The 18,930-nt window shown below is 41.8% G+C and overlaps 1 protein-coding gene across 1 annotated transcript; it reads left to right on the plus strand.

The window, feature by feature from the left end:
• The first annotated feature begins 1,799 nt into the window (after positions 1-1,799).
• Positions 1,800-17,384, plus strand: LOC139216714 (rho GTPase-activating protein 40). The gene is made up of 15 exons (XM_070847931.1): positions 1,800-2,303; positions 4,639-4,862; positions 5,849-6,069; positions 6,922-7,000; positions 7,851-7,999; positions 9,366-9,531; positions 9,818-9,909; positions 10,322-10,399; positions 11,755-11,914; positions 12,646-12,728; positions 14,443-14,649; positions 14,925-15,068; positions 15,368-15,519; positions 16,018-16,073; positions 16,700-17,384. Exons 1-15 carry the CDS (start codon positions 2,155-2,157, stop codon positions 16,804-16,806), a joined length of 2,067 nt encoding a protein of 688 aa, XP_070704032.1. The 5' UTR covers positions 1,800-2,154; the 3' UTR covers positions 16,807-17,384.
• Positions 17,385-18,930: the final 1,546 nt, after the last annotated feature.

An 18,930-nucleotide genomic window follows, 5' to 3' on the forward strand; every position in this document is an offset into this window, starting at 1 on the left:
ATCTCACGGGCCAAGGGCAGGTAGGATTAGGTCTCTGCTGCCACTGTGGACTCAGGGGCCATTTGGACTTGAATGGATTAAGCTCCACTACTAGAAAACTGGATATGGGTGCTGAACATGGTTGTTAAAACAGTTTTTGTCTGTGACTCCACACTTTGGTTTAACCGTCTTTGATGGTAGGCTGCTCCAGTTGGTGCTACGATTTCACTTTCTGGTTGTTTAGAATTTTTAGTGTCCATGCTTTGCTGTTTTTGCTGGGTTGTTGTTGTTTTTTGGAGAAAGTTCAGGGACTTTGTAAACTGACTGTGATCCCACATGCTGTGATTGAGAAGAAACACTTTCTCAAGGCTGCACAAGCAAACTGTGGCATTCTCTGCAAGCTAAGAGGCTTGCAGTGGCATTCAGCCACGAGGATTAAACACTGTGTTGCTTTCAACACGAGCTGCTTTTTCAATTGGATTACTGTATTCCTTGACCGGAGTTGTTGGTCAGGGTTATTTTATGTTATTTCCCACAGTGCTGTCCACAAATGTACGACACCAGTTTGACATTCAGTCCATTCTTCTCTCAGAGTGGATGGTTTCCTGTTGATTCTTTGTGTTCATTTGAGGCCCATTCGCCAAGAAACAATCCCAACACCCTGACATTTTCAGTAGGCGCTGTTTTCAATTGTTTGTGTACAAAAGTAGCGTGGAGCATGTGTTTTGTTCTATGGCTGAGCTTTTATAACTTGTTGGCAAGATGAAGAGTATTATTAGCAGGTTTAAAAAGAGGACGATGCTGTTTTTCCTCTTGGTTCTTGAGGCAGAACGAGGAAGCTTTCTTCATTGCTCCTTATAAAGTGTTCTCCTTATAAAGTGTTCCATTGCGAGGTTACACTTCCTTGTAAGCCGCTCGGCAAGTTTCAGTTGACTTTTAATGGGGATGATTTGCCAAATTGTATTATTCATCACACCTGTATTAAAACAGACCAAACTACCAGTAAGTCATACATTAGCAGACTTTTGAAAAACACAACTCTATGTTTAGGTGGAATGTGTGACAATGGTACGCTAATGGGTTTCACTAGAAATGACCCATGTGTCAAAACGTTTCTCACAGTTTTCTCCCAATGTTACCAGCTGTCATTGTCATATTGTCAGCTGAACTTTAGGCTGTCATTGGCACGAGAAGAGAGAATGAAAAAGTGATGATGAATCAGTGATTTGACGAGGGGTTGGGGGGTTGCAGTGCTACTTAGAGGCAATGTTGACAGACCTGTTGCACTTGAGGAACGTGAGACGCTTTCTCTGGTTTTCTCACTCCGTCTTCGTGCTCGTGCACACACATCGCATCCACACAGATAGTCAAGCTCAGGTATGAGGTTGAGCTAGTTGTGACAACATGAATGGTGCAATAAGTAGCCATCCTCTGCATATAAGGCATGATTCGATTTAACATGTCCTGTCATTAGCTGTCACACCACAAGTATGTGCTACTTGATTTGAGATTACCTGTTTGAGATACAAGCTCACAACAAGAGAACCGCTTCATCCTTTTGATCCGTTTGATTAACTTATTTTCTTAACTCACACGGTAACAGCAAAGCAAAAAGGTGATAACATGACTCATCTTTTCAACAAAGAATCCTTGGTTAATTAACTCAAGTAGAGCTGTGTAGCTTTAATTAACAACGGTCAATAAAGTGCCTGAAGTATACATGTGAGTCAGCTTTCACTGGTGTGGCTAGAGGCTTCGTCATTTACATTATAGACCGTTACCAGACTAGAACAAAGCCTGCCATTGTTATGTTACAGCTAGTAAGTGTTTGCAATTCATTTTTAAACTGTCACACATTCTTGTTTGAGCCAGAGAGGAAGCTGATGGCCATCGGGCATGCAGGTAGGGTGTGTCAACTCAGAGTGGCGTGGGAGGGGACAGGTGTGAATGATGTGTTGATGTTCGGGGAGTCGTCACTCCCTCCCGCATTCCAGCTCCAGCTCCACTCAGCTCACAAACACGCCACACAGCCCCAAGCCCCAGCAAAGTCTTCAGACATCACTTCCTGTCACCACACAGAAAGTGGAGCACTCACATGGTGCTCAACCACCAGGGCTGGATAAAGCTAGTTTTTGTGCTGGACTGTAATTCCTGGACTCGCTTAGCATTGTGGATATGGGCGGCAGAGAAGAGGTGGTGGTTAGCAGGCTCGGGTCCACCATGCAGTTTCCACGCACCAGGTTGAACCGTTTCAGGCTCCGTGCTGCCCAAAGCCCAGCGAGGAGCAAGCGCGTGAAGCCATCCTCCCTCAAGAAAAAAGCCAGGTATGTGTGACAAGGAGTTGGAGCTGGATCAGCAGGATCAAAATCATAAATGTTTAGCTGAAAGTCTGAGTGTTGTCTGTGCTCGAGGAGAAGTCGTCTAGATGGCACATTATGTAGTGAAGCTGACAGTGAAGTGCGACATCATAATATGAACATGTCATTCAAACCCCTGTGGCTATGGTGGGTGTAATTTATGCCGTGGGGTCTGTGTTTCCCAATCTTTTTAAGATGGTGACTCTATTTTGACATTTGTCCTAACATATAAAACATATGATAATTGCATGTTAGTTTGCCGACAAGCCCTCATGGAGTCATTTTAATGTCAAAGTAATTCTCCGATATTTTCACATCTTTTTAATTTGAACACTCGTGGCATCCATTGAAGTCGATGCGGTTGCTGAGCAGCAGAAGTGCACAATTTGTGAGTCAGCTGTCTGCAGTCCTCTGATCTGTCAGGCTTGATGTGTTTTATCTGTAAGAGAAGCAGGTTGTGAGCACATGTGACAGCTGTGGACAGCTGTGTGTGCGGCATAGACTGTTCCAGATCTCGTATGAAACAGCAAAGTGGATCCATCCATAGTTGAAACAATTATTCGATTTACAGGAAATGAGAAAACAATAATTGGGGTAATGGTTTAATTATTTAAGGCCCAACATTTGGGTTCGGCTTCTCTGGTGTGAGGATTTGCTGCTTCTCTCTGTTTTATATGAATGTAAGTAGAATATTTTTGTGTTTTGGTCTGCTGGTCAGACAAAACCAGCAATTTGAAAACGGTACTTTAGGCTCTGTTGTGATGAGCATTTTCCCACCATTTTCTGTCATTTTATAGATAAACACTTGACTGATTCATTTGGGAAAAAATATTGAGGTCTGTTTTGATGCTGTCAGTAATGTCAGTATCACTGAGGATACAGAACATCAGATCTGAACATTTTTTAAAATTTCATTCAGTGTCTGGGTTAGTTTAGTGAGCGATGAGGATGTCTTCGTGGAAAAAGCTCAGAAAGCCAAAGTCTTTCCAGTGAATTAAAAGATAGCACTAAATTGCACTGCCACATTACATAATACTCTAGTGTGTGTTGGAATGCAACCACACGGGTTTAGAGAGCAGTAAAATAGTATGACCCCCATTTTACTTTATATTTGACAGTTTTAATGGCTTTAATGCTATGAAAAAGTAGTTGTTGTTTTTAGTGACAGTTTTACTTTAAAGGCTTCTTTTCACCTTTCCAGATTTCTTTCCAGTCACATTCACTGACACTGGTTCTTGCTTTATATTTCTCTGTTTGCCTGTGTGTGGTCTGTTATCACTCAATGAGGGGTTAATGTAGGCCAGTATATGACCATACACAGAAATGACAATTCAGAATCAATTAAAACTCACACATCTGACATCAGACCTCCCCCCACCCCACTCTTAAGACACAATGAAACTGGTTTAACACACCAGCACATTGATCTGGATTAAACCTGATCTGGCTTCAGCTGACTTGCAGTTGGCGTGGGCATGAATGAGGAACATTTTTATAAGATTATCGAATCACAGCTGAAAGTATGGAAGGTATTTTTGGCTCTGATAAATTACGTAACATTTTGTTATCTTTATTCATCCGCGTTGGCATGATAAGCCATCTGGCGTTCCTCAGAAATAGACTAATGTGGTTTGGTATGTCTCTTGAGAGTTGCTGACTAGAAGAATGTGATTGAACCACATGCAGATGGCGTGAGTCAGCTGACCACTTCCTGTGTCTGTGATCACTAAAAGGTCACATTTTGGTGCTTGAGGGTGTGAGTGTGTCTGCAGCTGAGTGTGTCCCATTGTTGTCAGGGAACAGAGTCCTCTGTTGTTGGGAGTCCTACACAGGAAAAGCTGGCTGCATTCTCCCTGCTTGTGTTTGGAAAAGACTCTGAAAGGATTTATGGTTTCTTTTTATTAAATTGTTCATGGCATGTTATGTCTTTTATTGTTGGTGGGTTATATTATTGTGTCTGTTTCAGTGGATGAAGGGGTGTAACCCATTGCATAACAGATTTCACATTCTTCCAGTGACATCTAGTGGATCTACGGGGTATTAAACCTCCGGGCCACATTTTTCAAGAACAATAGAGACCCCCCTTTGTGTCCGCTCTCGCCATCTCTCTCCTCAGTCCGGCCCTCCCTCCACCCCGCTCCTTTTGTCTCTCCATCTCTTCGGGCTCTCCCAGCGGATTTATCCTCCCCACATTGCCTCAGTCTTCATCGCTCCTCCTCTGTTTGTATGTGTCTTTGTGTTCCTGCTCATTTGTTTGCATGCATGCCTGTGACTTCTTTACGTGTGTGTATGTCTGCACCAGAAACCCCAGTCCCACCGAGATGAGCGTGGAGCCCTGGGCCAGCCCGCAGGACCAGGCAGCCGCTGAGCACGCACACAGCACGCAAACGCCATCCTCCCAGGATCAGGAGCAGCACCCCGACAAACTCTGCCTGGACTCATTCTGGAGTGAGGTGGAGACCATTAGACAGGGGAGTGGCTACACAGACCTCGACTACACCCGGAGAGACTCCAGACAGTCAGAGGGTAAATACTGCGAATCCTGTGCTGATAGATTAAGGGTGAATAGACAGAGCTTAGATAGAAGTCATCACGAGCTTATGTGGTAGAATTACAAAACATCAGTGTTTAACAACCACTGCTGAGATCCTCCATGAAATGATGCGTTTGCCATAGCAACATAACTAGGTCTCCCTCATGCAGCAAATATCACCATGACAACTCTATCAAACACTTTGGGGCAGGGAGTGTTTTAATGTGCACAAGCCAACTAGCCATTCATGAATACTGACTTGTCAGGTATGCTCTGTAATTATTTCCATTCAAATGATCTAATTGTTTTAATTAATCTCTTTAATAAATCCTTCTGATGTCGTGGTAAACAGAAACACTGTTTAAATGCAATTTTTTACTCATTTCTCTGGATGTTTCATTATTATTTTGAGAGGATAAAAACCAAAACAACTTACTAACTGTAGTTAGTGCCTAAGAGCTATTAAATTTAGACTTAACCTGCTTATAATGTAACAAAGTGGAGATAAATTAATAACACCACACAATCCAGTTACGTACTATGTTATGTAGAGATGACCTTTTTACTAAACATTTAATTATTCTTCTACACTTATTAACTACCAGCTGTAACTGACAATTGACTAACAAAGCTAGCGTTAGCTTTACAAGGTCGATTGGTTTTGACAAGGCTGTGCTACAGATGTTTCCTAGCAACTAACGTCTTGACTTAAGACTTAAGACTTTTCTTAAGTTTTAGTTAGTAAATTTGACAAATCACTGGTTTGAAACGAGGTAGTAGTTACTACAGACTGAGGAGGGACTTAATGCACAAATAGATTTATGAGTAGTTGCAACTTGTCATAATTGTACACATTATATTACATCAAAATAATAATTTAGAATTGCAACATTCTGTACTTTACGTTGCCTTATATGTATATCTTGATGTTGATGTCGCTGTATATTCACATGTGGCCTGTCCTATGTTTGTGTCTCAGAGGGCGAGCAGGAGGAGCAGTGGCTGGCTGATGCTGGTTTGTCGAACCTCATCAGTGAGGACAGCGAGGATGTAGATAACACGGTGCTGCTGTCCACTCTGACCCGGACCCAGGCCGAGGCCGTGCAGCGTCGACTGGATTCCTACACACTGTCCCTGCGGAAGAGGAACAAACCGGCTCCGCGAGACGTCCGCGACGTCTTCAACTCCCCCATCGCTCAGGTTAGGACTTTGAAATACCTTAAACCCTTGTGAAGTATTTAAATCCCTGAATCCCTGCTGGTCGAAGGGAAGTAGTTCTTTAACTCACCACGACCTTTGACATGCTGGTAAAGCAAGGAAAAGCAAACTTTCTGTGCTTTCAGATGAACAAATAGAAAAAAATTGAAGTTTGAAATTGAGAGTGACTTTTAACAACTTTGTTTGTCCTTTATGTACATCTACCCAAAAGAAAATGCAAGAAAAGGCACTTCATGCTGCTAATTGATGGGGCTCTAAATGTAAATGCAGTCCACACTGCAAATTAACGTGCATGCAAATATGTATATCGCACATGTAGATTTTCACCCACAAACTCAGCTTTTCTGTGCACAAGTTCATCAGTTGCCCGTATTTCCTGTCTCAGGATTACTGTTATCGTGTCATACAATCAAGCAGAGCCTTTCTGAGACAAAGCTGCATGCAGTAAAAATGTCCATACTCATAAATACTTATTTCCCCGGTGACTGTCAGCACTCAGTGAGCGACTGTCTCCTGTTCCAGTGTATTGTGCTGTCTTGTTCCATGCAGAGGGGCTGACCTGTGACAATAAAGGCAAATCACATGTAAAGGCCATGCTTTGTCCCACCTGTCTGTGTGAGCAACCCTGAGCGCGGGATAGAGACACTGTTCCTTTGATACTTATCAGTCCTTTATCAGAGGAAACACTCTTTGTATCCATGCCTATCTCCCCAGTGGGCAATATAAAACACTACTTCTATTCCCAGGGGTGGAGAAAATATTACAGAACTGATATTTTCTAACTGAAGTTGTACATGTGTTTGCGACGTGTCAATAAATGCTGTATTTCACCAGACCCTTCTGCCTGAATCCCAGCATAGTGAAGACCTTGCCCAAAACAGCATGGCATCGGTTGCCAAAACACCGCTATCAGGTAAGAGCCTTTACACAGTAGTACTGTGCAAAAATGTTGTTTTAATACTACAAGACAATACAAGATTTCACCCCATAACCAAAACTATTAGACTTGAATAGTCGCCACACCTTCATCATTGTATCATCATGAAAACTACCCACAGGTTTAATTACAAATGAACTGTCTTACATGTCTCTAAAAAAACACACCTGAAGAAGTTAGGTGAGCAGCGGAACTGTGAGGTCCTGTTGAATCCGTCAGGATTAGGCCACAGACCTGCTGTCTAACTCAGATTTATCCTCCGATAACTGCTTGTCTCTACACACTGCTCAGATCACCTGTCAAATCTCAATATTTTTGAGTAATATTAAGGTTGATGTTTTAAAAATGAAAACATGCAGCAAGTTGGCATCTGTAGACAAACAAATTCAAATATACATGTCATTATACACAATGATATAGGGGGTCCCACAGATTTATATTAAATAGTTTATATTAATAGTTTATATTAATTATAGTAAATACTGACGTGTAGTAATTTGGTCCGACTTTTTTATGTGAGCAGTTCTAAACAGAACAGACTCTAAATAGTTAAGTGGATAAAGGATACTCTTGCCAAATGTTTTTTTTCTGGTGTTTTGTTCTTCTGTTCTGGGAGATAAGAGTTAGGTAAGAGATAAAGAGATAAAATGCCTGTGGGTACATTTCCTCATATTTGTGGACTTTTCTTTCCCCGTTCCCAGGTTACGTGCATTCAGATGTTTTTGTTTTTCATGACATTTCTACAGTGGACTTCCCCAAGTGAACCAATAGATTGAAGTTTGTGTGTGTGTGTGTGTATTTGTTTACCTGTGTGTTTCCTGCTCAGCTGTGACACCGGAGCATCAGCGAGGTGCTCCTAAAGAGGAATTCTTCATCACGGATGTGGCTTACTGTGAACAGGCCGTCATCTTCCTCAAACAGGCCAAACTGCCGCAGAACAACAGCCAACGCAGAAAAGAGGACGGCACCCTTCCGGTAAGTACCAAAACACTTTCCACTCTCCGACTCACCCAGGGACAATGGAGGCCCTGCTGCCTTCAAGGAGAACTGTGGAAAGAGTTTTTTCAAATGGGGATTTTTGTAAAAGTTCCACTGATGTTGTTAAATGGTAAGAGAAACAGGGAATAAAGAGAAAATACAGACAAATGTTTCTCTGTTTGTATTTCTTACTTTCATTTCTTTTGGTGGGTGTGGCAGTACATCTGCAATCTGTTTACAGGAGAAAGGATTTGAATCACATGCTCTGGGAACTCAAGTAACATGCATGATGCATAATAACCCTGATTAATGGCTTGACTTGTGTATCAGGGCGGTGGGAATGGGGGTTTCAGCCATTGTCAGTCATGCCAAGGATTAAAATATTAGGTTCAGCGTGATAAGTCCTAAATGTGCTTCCTTTTATACTAGAACAAATTATTATTGCTCAGTGGCCACTATCACACAGACTTGTGGTTTGTTTTTTCGTTTGTCTTGCTGTTGTCAGCACCTCTTGTTCTGCAGTATACGCTGTGTCCAAAGCTTCCTTCTATTTATCACATAGTTTTAAACTATTACATACAACCTAAAGATCTTATGTCATTTTGCTTCATTTTCAACCCAGTCACTCACCTTTCGTCTTTCCTCCCAAGTCAAATCACCACCTTGGGTCCATTGGTTCACATTTAGCTTAATTTGTAGTTGAGAGTTAAGATTATATTAGAGATTAGAGATTTGTATTATTACAGCACTTCATTAAAGATAAAAGTTGCTGTGACTCATCAGGAAAAATAAATGTCAGTAATTTAAGGCTTTAGGGCTTTAGACATTTTCACCAGAAATCACTTTACAGATCAAGTTTGAACTTTGATGTAAGCCTTTTAATACACACAGTCACAAATAAATGTTATTTTAAGCGAACTCTAATCGGCCCCATTGTTGGTTAGATAACTGGGTTAAGTAGAATAAAGGAGTGAGGGAATTCGTTCAAAACAAAGCAAGACTTGTGTTACTGAATCCAGCAGATTTACTTTTCTGTTTCAGGCTAAATCAGTTTCCTCAGCAAAAGGGACGGATTAGAGGTTAATTATACATGAAGGGATACCGACATTGATGCCACATTTCCTTAAAGACACTGCAGAGAATATCAATGCACAGTAAATGACAATGAGTACTATGTAAATACTTTGACACTGTCACCACTTTCCTCTCTTTTCCTCTCCTCCCTGCTCTTTATCCCATTCTCTCCTCCTCTTATTCTTTGTATGTTTCTCTGCCCTTCTTCACCTCTTCACCTTCACTTCCCACCTCTCAACTCCAATGCCCCTCTCCTCACTCTCCTCTCCCTCTGCTCTCACCCTCTCAGCGGGTGATCTGCCCCAAGTGCCGTCTAGGAATGACTCGCATTCAGGATCTCTCTCATAGCGACATGAAGAAGGTGCGTCAGTTGGCTCTCATCGACATGACGGCGCTGTGCGACCTCTTAGAGCTGGAGGTCAAAAGGCACAAAACCGGCAAGAGAAAAATCCCAGGTACACACAGCCCCGACACAGGAAGGGAGCAAAGGGATGGGCACTTAAAATACACACACAAGGAAATAGCCACAAGGAAGTAGAACTAGTATGTAACATAACATTTTTACTGTTGAAGAAAGATTTCCAATGTGATGTTTTCATTTCAAGAGGACTTTAACTGAGCATGTGCTTCTGCGTCTGAATACACATTTAACATTGTGCCAGTTTCTTTATGCTGAAAATGAGACTAAACTAAGGCAACTAATTAGAAGCAGAGAACAAGTAACACTTTTGTCTTCCACAGAGAGCACGCTCTATGGGGTGCCGCTGGCCACGCTGCTGGAGAACGATCAGAAAATTAGGCCCAACACCACGACTCCTCTCTTCCTGCAGGCGGTAAGAACCTGAAATTCATGTTTGTTGTGATATTATGATACAACTCAAAAGAAAGATAATTCCATACAGTTGTTACATGTAAGGATCTGTACTGTATCTCAGCTCTGAGGTCTGAGGTTTGGGTTTTTGAATGAGCCCTTAGTCTGACACAAGACGACAGTTTACATCCTGTTAACCATATTTGGTTCAGCGTGAGTTTAGCACATTTTTGCCGTAGCTGAACCTGCAAACCACATCTGCAGACAGGCGACACAAAACGATCTCAGTGTCCTCTGGATGTGAAATGCTTTGACCACACCCTGTTTGTAGCAGCAGTTACTGAGAATAACCAGCAGAGGTGAGCGAGAGATTCTTATCTCCTGATGCCTGACTCTCTGCTAATGTCTCTCTCTCTCTCTCTCTCTCTCTGCAGTTATTGTCGTTTTTGGAGAAGAAAGGAGTCGATTCGGAGGGGATCCTGCGGGTTCCAGGATCTCAGTCCAGAATTAAGGTACAATATTTGGATCCACACCTATTTCAGTCACACAAAGCTGGCACTGCTCCAAATAATTTTATCATCTATTTCTTATGTTGGGTTTAAAGCAAAGAAAAGAAAAAACGTTTGGCCTAAAGGACAGCCAAAATACTGATGCTGTAAAGTATCAGAAGTGCTTGAGCAGCAGTGAGTAAAATCAAACAGCTTCATGGAGTTTAACTATAGTTGACATTTAGAAAAACAAGTTCAATGAGACAAAATCAATAAAGTTGTTCACCTGCCGCTGCCAGATAATCCTTATGCTACTGTATTTAATTCAGAACATGCACATGAGATGGTGGATCAATGACATTAAAGCAGACAGAAGAGGGCGCCATTTGGCACAGAAGGGAGAGAGACAGGGAAGATCAGTAGGAAACATCGGCTGAGCATTTGTCATTGATTAATAGTTTTGACAACAATGATCATTCAGAGAGACTTAACTAAACTTCAGATTTGGGCACAATTTTTTTTTCACTTCATTTCTTTATGGTGATATTAATGAACCAAAATATTTCACCATTATGGCGGTATTTCTTTTTCTCTTAACCATTTCTTACTCAACAGAAATACAAATATCGAAATATATATACTGCTATATACTGATTTTATAAATATGTAAATCATATTCGATAAATGTTCAACTATCTATGTACTATAGTTGTGACACACACGCTACTACCCCCATTATATTCTGCCATTTTGTCCAGTTTGCAGAGCTACAACATACTTAAACATACATCATGATTTTAGATACACAAATAGGGAAAGGAATCAGTGGGAGTCAATGCAATAAACCCAAAGCTCAACATCCTGCCTAAACAGTTTTAGTATTTTTATAAGATATGAGAAATGGTCGCTTCTGTCAGCAACAGGCTGTAGAATAAGAACCAGTAACACAAGGTGCACACACACCTAAGGCTCAAACAGAGACTGATAACACTGCGTGGTGATTAGCTGTGACCTCCACGTACCAAGGAGGGCTCAGTCAGTCATGGAGAGTTACTTTAATACTAATGAGTTTTAAATGGCTGCCGTGTGAGCTCTCTGACTGACAACAGTCTCCATATCAGGGCTTCATAATTCAAAAACATAGTACTGAAAATTGACTACTGAAAAAACATTTCTGAACATTTCTGAAAACCTTATAAATGACTTATAGACTCACATAAGTCATTATTCATTAAGTGCGATTGATATTGAAGCTCAGACACAATTCCCACAGAAAAACAAAAATGTAAATAACTGTAGAAAATAAATGTGAATTCAATAAAATAAAAGAAAAGTGCTGAATTAACTCGCTCTGAAAACTCACTGTTTTCTGCCTGCAGCTGCTGCAGCAGAACTTGGAGACCAACTTCTACTCAGGGCAGGTCTGCTGGGAGGATGTGAGTCCCAACGACGCTGCCGCGCTGCTCAAGAAGTTCATCAGGGAACTGCCCGCCCCTCTGCTCACCGCTGAGTACCTCAACACCTTCAGCGCCGTCAGAGGTCAGTGGGCGTTACAACCCTACTTTCAGCATTTTAGCAGTTTAAGATGTGATGAACATCCGCAGATTTAAAATACTGCATAAGCGTTTCAGACAATGTGCAGACTGTGATAGACCATATGGTATATCAGTATGTAGTTGGATTTGTTGTTGAAGTGACTGTGTTGTGTATGTGTTTTCATGTCTGCCAGGATTTACTGTACAAAACCGTTCTTCTTCTCCTCCTCTACACGTCTTTAACAATCTGCTGCCCACTTTCCAGACAGCTCAACAGAGTTCACACCATAATTACCTACGTCTCTTTACCATGATGACAGCACCGTGTGATGCTTATCTTTTCTGCTCCGGCTGAGAAATCCACATTAAGATGAACAAGTTGATAGCCTTTTAAGAGGCGTCCCTGCACTTCCACAAATACATGCACACTGACAAAGCAGAGTAAAAGATCTGCTATTTTCACATTAGTTTCACCTCAATAAAAGACTGGATTGATATTAATATAATCTGATTGATGACTCACTGATGTGTAGTTTGTGAGGAGAAATGGCGCAAAGTGATAAACGACGTGTGACCACAGAGACATAAGCTAACAGACCTAATGGCCACCTGTCACAATGTCATTAATCTTTAGGTATCCCATTAGTCTTAGCCAAACACAGAGGAAATGAGAAGAGTGTGTGAGTGTGTGTGTGTGTGTTAAACCTGTCTTAGCTTTGCTCTCTCCTCCTTCAGACATCACAGAGCTGAAGCAGAAACTCCACATGTTGAACCTGCTTATCCTGCTGCTGCCTGAGCCCAACAGGAACACACTGAAGGTACACACACACACACACACACACACACACACACTTCAACAATGCACATCATGGAGTAAAGACAAAGATAGCATGCACACTGTTTTTTACATGGTCTCAGTCACTGTGTTTTAATGGAGTCATGTAATCAGATATTTTGGGTTTCTGGCAGTAACCTGATTCGTAAAACATCTGCTTTGGTCATGTAAACACTTTCTGTTTTAAAAGTAATCCCTCCAGGTTCTTAAGTGCATGTGTAGTTATGTAATGTAACTAAACACATTAAACTAAGTGCTGTATTTTTAGTACAGTAACCCTAACCCAGGTTTATCATTTTTAGTGATAAATGTGAGGTACTTGGAGTTTGATTATTTCCATTTCACACGGCACTTAGTACTGCGACTCTGTCCATCAATCGGAAGAATCGCTGGTTTGATCCCCGGCTCCTATGAGTCAGCATGTCGAAGTGTCCTTTGGCTTCAGTGTGTGAATGTGTGTGAAAGAATAGTCTCCTCCAACTTAGATTCCTCCTGTATGAATGATGTGTGAATGAGGATGTAATGTGAAATGACTAGAGATGCGCTATACAAATACAGACCATTTACCATTTACTTCTGCTCCAGTTCATTTCAAAGAGAAAATATTGTACTTTTCACTCCACTACCTTCATCTGTCAGCTATAGTTACTATTCACTTTACAAATTAAGATTTTACACACAAAACAGATAATGAGTGTAATGTAGATATGCTAGAATATTTTAAATGAGCTCCACCCTGCCTAACTACAACAGCAAAATAAATGCTCCCTGCACATTAATACATCAGTTATAATAACCTGATATAGTATATCAAAGTATTACAGTATAGCACTCGGGGGACATTTTTCTGCGTTTGAGTACTTTGAGTACACATTTTGGTAATAAAAATCACATGTACCAACATTTTTAAATAGTTACAACTTATATTTCTGCAGCGTGGTTTTGCTTCTACTTCTACTCAAGTAAAGGGTCTGAATATTTTCTTCACGCTTGCACTTGATCTCCAGGCACAACATAGGTTGAAAATTAACTTTAATTGAAGAGTAAAATGTGAAAAAATATTTCATCTTCCAATGTGAAAACACTGCAGGAATTGCACCAGAATCCATCAATCACCCCAAAAATGCTAAATTGGCCTTAAAACCATATTTAACATTCTTCACCAGAGCCTAAATGCTCTTATTGAGCTCGTCAGAAATTCCCGTTCATGAAACTTGACATATCAAAGCTCTGTTTCATAATGCAGTACTATAATGTCCTGCTGTTAATCCACATTTTGAACACTCTGTCCTGTTACATAATGGCTTGCATTAACCACGACTCACTTTCACTGTCACGAGCGTGCAGTCAGCTCCACTTATAGCATCCAGGAGCATTAAACGCACCTGAACTAATTATTTTGACTCCAGTGGAGGCAGCTGAAACTTACTGTGCATTAACATACTTCTCAGTAGAGGTGTTACAGATCATTCAGTCACTGTGATAGTTCATTTTGTGCTGCAGTATGAGCAGCCTCTCAACATTTACACGTTGTTCAGTTCAACGTGAGAGAGAGTGTTTCAGCTCTACAAAAATGAATTGTTCAACCTCCATGTTATCACGAATTTTATTTAAAAAAAAAAAGCAGATTCCTTTACTGGCTGACTGCCTTTGACTTCACGTATCAGTGTGCACGTCTCCATCTGTGCGTCCTTCAGGCCCTCCTTGAGTTCCTCAGTAAGGTGGTGTCCCGGGAGAAGAGGAACCGCATGAACCTGTGGGCCGTAGCCACCATCATGGCTCCTAACCTCTTCCTCCACAAGGCCGTCCCCAGCAGACTGACTGAGGGGGCAGAGAAAGGACACGCGGAGAAGGCCGCTGATGTGATGAGGCTCCTCATCCGCTACCAGGACCTGCTCTGGACGGTAGGACCACCCACATATTCAAGCTAAGAGGAGACGATTTGGGCTTTTACTGAAGAAACATTAGATATAACAGTGCAGTGTTTTACATATAAATCAAATAGCAAAAGCTGTGATTAAATTTGGCTTAAAGGTTCATTCTTGACTTCAGTCACAGATTCCCCTTATTTGGGTTTTCTGGCTGAAAGCTAGTCGACCTCATGATGAGGATGTAACATATTTCTTTGCATGAAAATATAACCATCACGACTGGTGTGTCATGTTCCTTTTCTCTTCAGATTCCTAATTTCCTCATGAGCCAAGTGCGTAAGCTGAATGAGAACAGCAACCGGCGTTACCAGTTCTACGATCGCCGCATCAAGAACCTGCTGAGGAAGATCCACACAGACAGCCGAGAAAAACCTGATAAAAACACTTCAGAGGTGAACTGGTTTACCAACCCCACGCTTTGAGGTCCACCAGAGGAAAGGCCATGCTTGATTTAGGAATCAATTAAATATACAATACACTGACAGCCATAAACAACAATAACATGCTGCTGTATTTGTTAAAAGTACTGATCTCATCATCCAAAAAAGAAGCTCCTCACATGCTGATATTTAAACTGTTTAAGCTGCACACTGTCGTGTTGTTGTTAAGATTTAAGAAGGTGTTTGGTGTGGAAATGTCATAATTTGTATCAAAAATTAATATGGCGATAAATTCTTTTTTTGTCCTGCAGCTGTGCCGGACAGTGAAGATCCAGGTCGGGGATCTTTTGAGCGGCACCATGGAGTTCCAGCTTAACATCAACTCTCGCGCCTCTGACCTGCTCGGCCAGTTTCACCGCCAGTCTGTCCGCAGCCCCGAAAATGGAAAAGGCAAAACGCGCAGGTACGATACTGAGTTTAAATTACTACACGCTTCCTTCAGCTTTCTATTCAGAATTACTTTAAACATACAAACCACTTTGCACTGAAAGTAGAATATGGCCAGTGTTTGAATCTGGCTTCCAAACGTTTCACCACAAAACATCTACTTTTGATAAAGACGTAAGACCTGTTGGTACTCAAACCACAGAGTCAGGAAACAGGAAAACAGGAAACAGGAGAAAAGCTCAGAAAAATAAATAGATGTTTCCTCAAAAATATCAAACCAAAAAGATGATATGTAGTGACGTCAGGGATGTAACATGAAATCACAATGACAACTTGTAACTTGGATTTTCTTACATAATGTGCATGGCAGGCAAGTTAAAACTCTGTTTTTCTGAGCAATTGTGGCACTTTTGTCACCTGATCAATACTTCCTTTAAGAATATCATGTACTTTATCCACCTTTATGGTAAAAAAAGCAGGATGATACATACAGGTGTTATTTGTCTCTCAACAGAAACGGCTCTGTGGTGTTTCCAGACTGTGCCCTGTACGAAGTGGGAGGAAATATTGGTGAGTGGAAATGGTCACAACGCTTTCTGTGACATTGCTGACATTTGCATGTCTTTCAGCTCATTGAACTGATGAGGGTAGCAAGGTCTTATGTAATGAACTGTGCAAGCGCCAAAGAGACACGAGCAGTGCATCTGCAGTTATCAGAGCAGACAAATGCTTATTACACACGTCTGTGCTCTCACAGGAGAGCTGACACAGTGAGCAGAGAAAAAATAAACTTGTTCAGTCAGTTCAGCTTTGTAATGTAAAACTTCTCAAGCTGCACATTAGTATCTTGACTTGTGGTCACTGTTTTGATACCAACACACGTCCTGTATGTGTCAATTAATATCACAGGTGAGAAACAGTTGAAGAATGATCACAGATTATTTTGATAATTGATTAATCGTCAAAAGCAAAAAATTCCAAAACAATCCCAAGTTGTTGCTTCTGTCAAACAGAATAAGCTTTCAATTTGAATTTGGAAACTCTGATGGACATTTTTCAGTTTTCTTAAAGAACTCGACAATGAAAATAATCCCTAGTTGCAAACGATTTGTAAAATGAACCCTAATTTTTTTTCAGCTGCAAAAAAATTCCAACAACTAGGGCTTTTAGTAATTTTGCTTGTGTGTTTTCTGCAGGTGAGCACTGCCTGGATCCCGACACACACCTTCTGGATTTGTACAACAGTAACCAGGGAGGAGAGTGGGTCATCAAGCTGAAACCCAACGCCAGCAGGGGGCTGTGAAGGACGGACAGACAGGCTGGGGAAGAAGATTAAGACGGAGCCTGAAAAACGATCACATCCATGCAGCCCTCTCTTCTTGTCCTTTTCATCCTCGGAGCAACAAGCGAGAGGGAGACAGATGGAGGAAGCAGAAACAGATAGATGGAGAATCTGCCAGCAGCAGAGCCTAAAAACTGTCTATGATCAGATGAACACACATTGCCCTCTTTCTCTTTCTCTACACCTTTCTCTCTCTCTCTCTCTCTCTCTCCTTCTTCCTCCTCTTTTCTCCCTTCACTCTGTCACTCCTCTCATGCGTTACCACGGGGCTGCGACGCTACGAGCAAAAGGCCGCTGACGTGACTCATTACTTCCAACAGAGAACCTGCTGCATAGGAAAGAGAAAAGAGAGAGCGGCTGGGCAGTTTGGTCTGCCATCTTTTTTTCTCAAGCAATCATCTCTGGCCATGAGTGAGCAGATGGGGGATGCAGAGCACCTCTGGCTATAGAGAGCCCCTCCCTCCCTCCCTCCCTCCCTCCCTCCCTCCCTCTTCTCAGGCCAGCAGGACAACATGTTTCCTACCCAACTACTTTTGTTAACATTCAGCAGCTTCAGCTCCAGTAACTGAGCTGCAGACGTGCTTATAGCGACGATACTGGAGACTCATGGGAGTTATAGTTGGAGAAAGCTGACAAGTAGTCATTTAATATTTAAATTTTACTAACCACCAATCCACTGATTGGTTACGTGGATTGGATTTAAGTGACCAGGTTACGCAGACAAACCAGGTTATGCTGGTAACCAGGCAACATGTTTAAATGCACTGTAGTAGCCTGGTTACTGTGAATCCTCATACACATGCAGCAGGGCAGTAGGCATTTTACTGCCCTTCCCCTTATTTTAGCCACATCACTTGCTGATTTAACTCACATGCATGTGAACACACTGACTGACTGATGAAGTTAGTTTAGCATCAGGACAGAAAACCCTCACATCATGTTCTGTTTTTTTTTTTTCATTATGAAGCACTCGATCTAAAACCAGACAGAAGCCAACCTGGGAATGGAGCAGGACTTCAGCTCAGTTACTAACTGATCAATCAGTCAATCAACTGATTGATCCTTTTCATTCGCTTTTTGTATGCTGCTCACACCATCTCTCCACTGAGCGCTTTCCACCTCAGACATTCTGATCACAAAGTAAACAAACACAAAGAATTTCTCTGTATTGGCTCCTTTCTTCATCTGTGCCATTCAAAGAGACCCAGATTAACTGATATCCACTTAAAGCGCTGCGATCTCCTGGGCCTTATAAAAATCCACGGACTTCCAAGGACCCCTGACCTGTACAGAACAGTGCTCAAAGAGAGTTTTTTTCCCTTTTCAATACCGAGGGAGTTGGTGTCACAACCTCAAGGACAGTTACCGCACCTCTAAAGGGAGTTGTTAAGGACACACAGTGAAGCTGGTCTTCAATTCTCATTTTGAAACACACGAATGAGCCAAAAGTGCTGAAAGCGACTCTTGGGGTTTACTGGGATTATTGTTATTTATATGAATGTAATACCGCTGTTGCTTCTGTATTCGATGAGTATTCTGTAGGCTAGAGAGGCTTTAGGATAAAGTGGAGTTACTGCACTCAGTGTAACAGTATGTTGTGTTAAGTCCCCCACACTCAGTGTGGGAATTTGCAGTGTTGTTGTACATATTTCTTCATGCTAAGTTGTTTTTTGATGGATCTCTTTACATGTGTTCCTCCTAAACAGTACAGTGAGATAAGTCCATGTGTAAATATTGCTCATTCACACGCTCTGCTGTGAAGAGGCACTGAGGTCACTGCAGTAGGACTGTCTGCGCTGACTGTGCTGCCACGAAAGGTATTCCAAACACATGCAAGCAGCAAACGAATGTGTTTAACATTTTGTGTCGGCCGTCAGATGTGAATCATTTACTCCTCGCGATCGGAGCCATGTTGGTGCTCCGCGGCCATTTTGTGGGAAGTGTCTCGTGCACTCCACTTAATAGATGGAGTAATGACAGCCGGCCCGGCACCAGCATCCATCAACACCCTCTGCTCCATCTCTGTCACCTCCCCATAATGGACCATAACGGCAGTGCGGCGCATGCATCAGAAACACACAGAGG

This window comes from Pempheris klunzingeri, chromosome 2, assembly GCF_042242105.1.
Source record: "Pempheris klunzingeri isolate RE-2024b chromosome 2, fPemKlu1.hap1, whole genome shotgun sequence".
NCBI lineage: Eukaryota > Metazoa > Chordata > Actinopteri > Acropomatiformes > Pempheridae > Pempheris > Pempheris klunzingeri.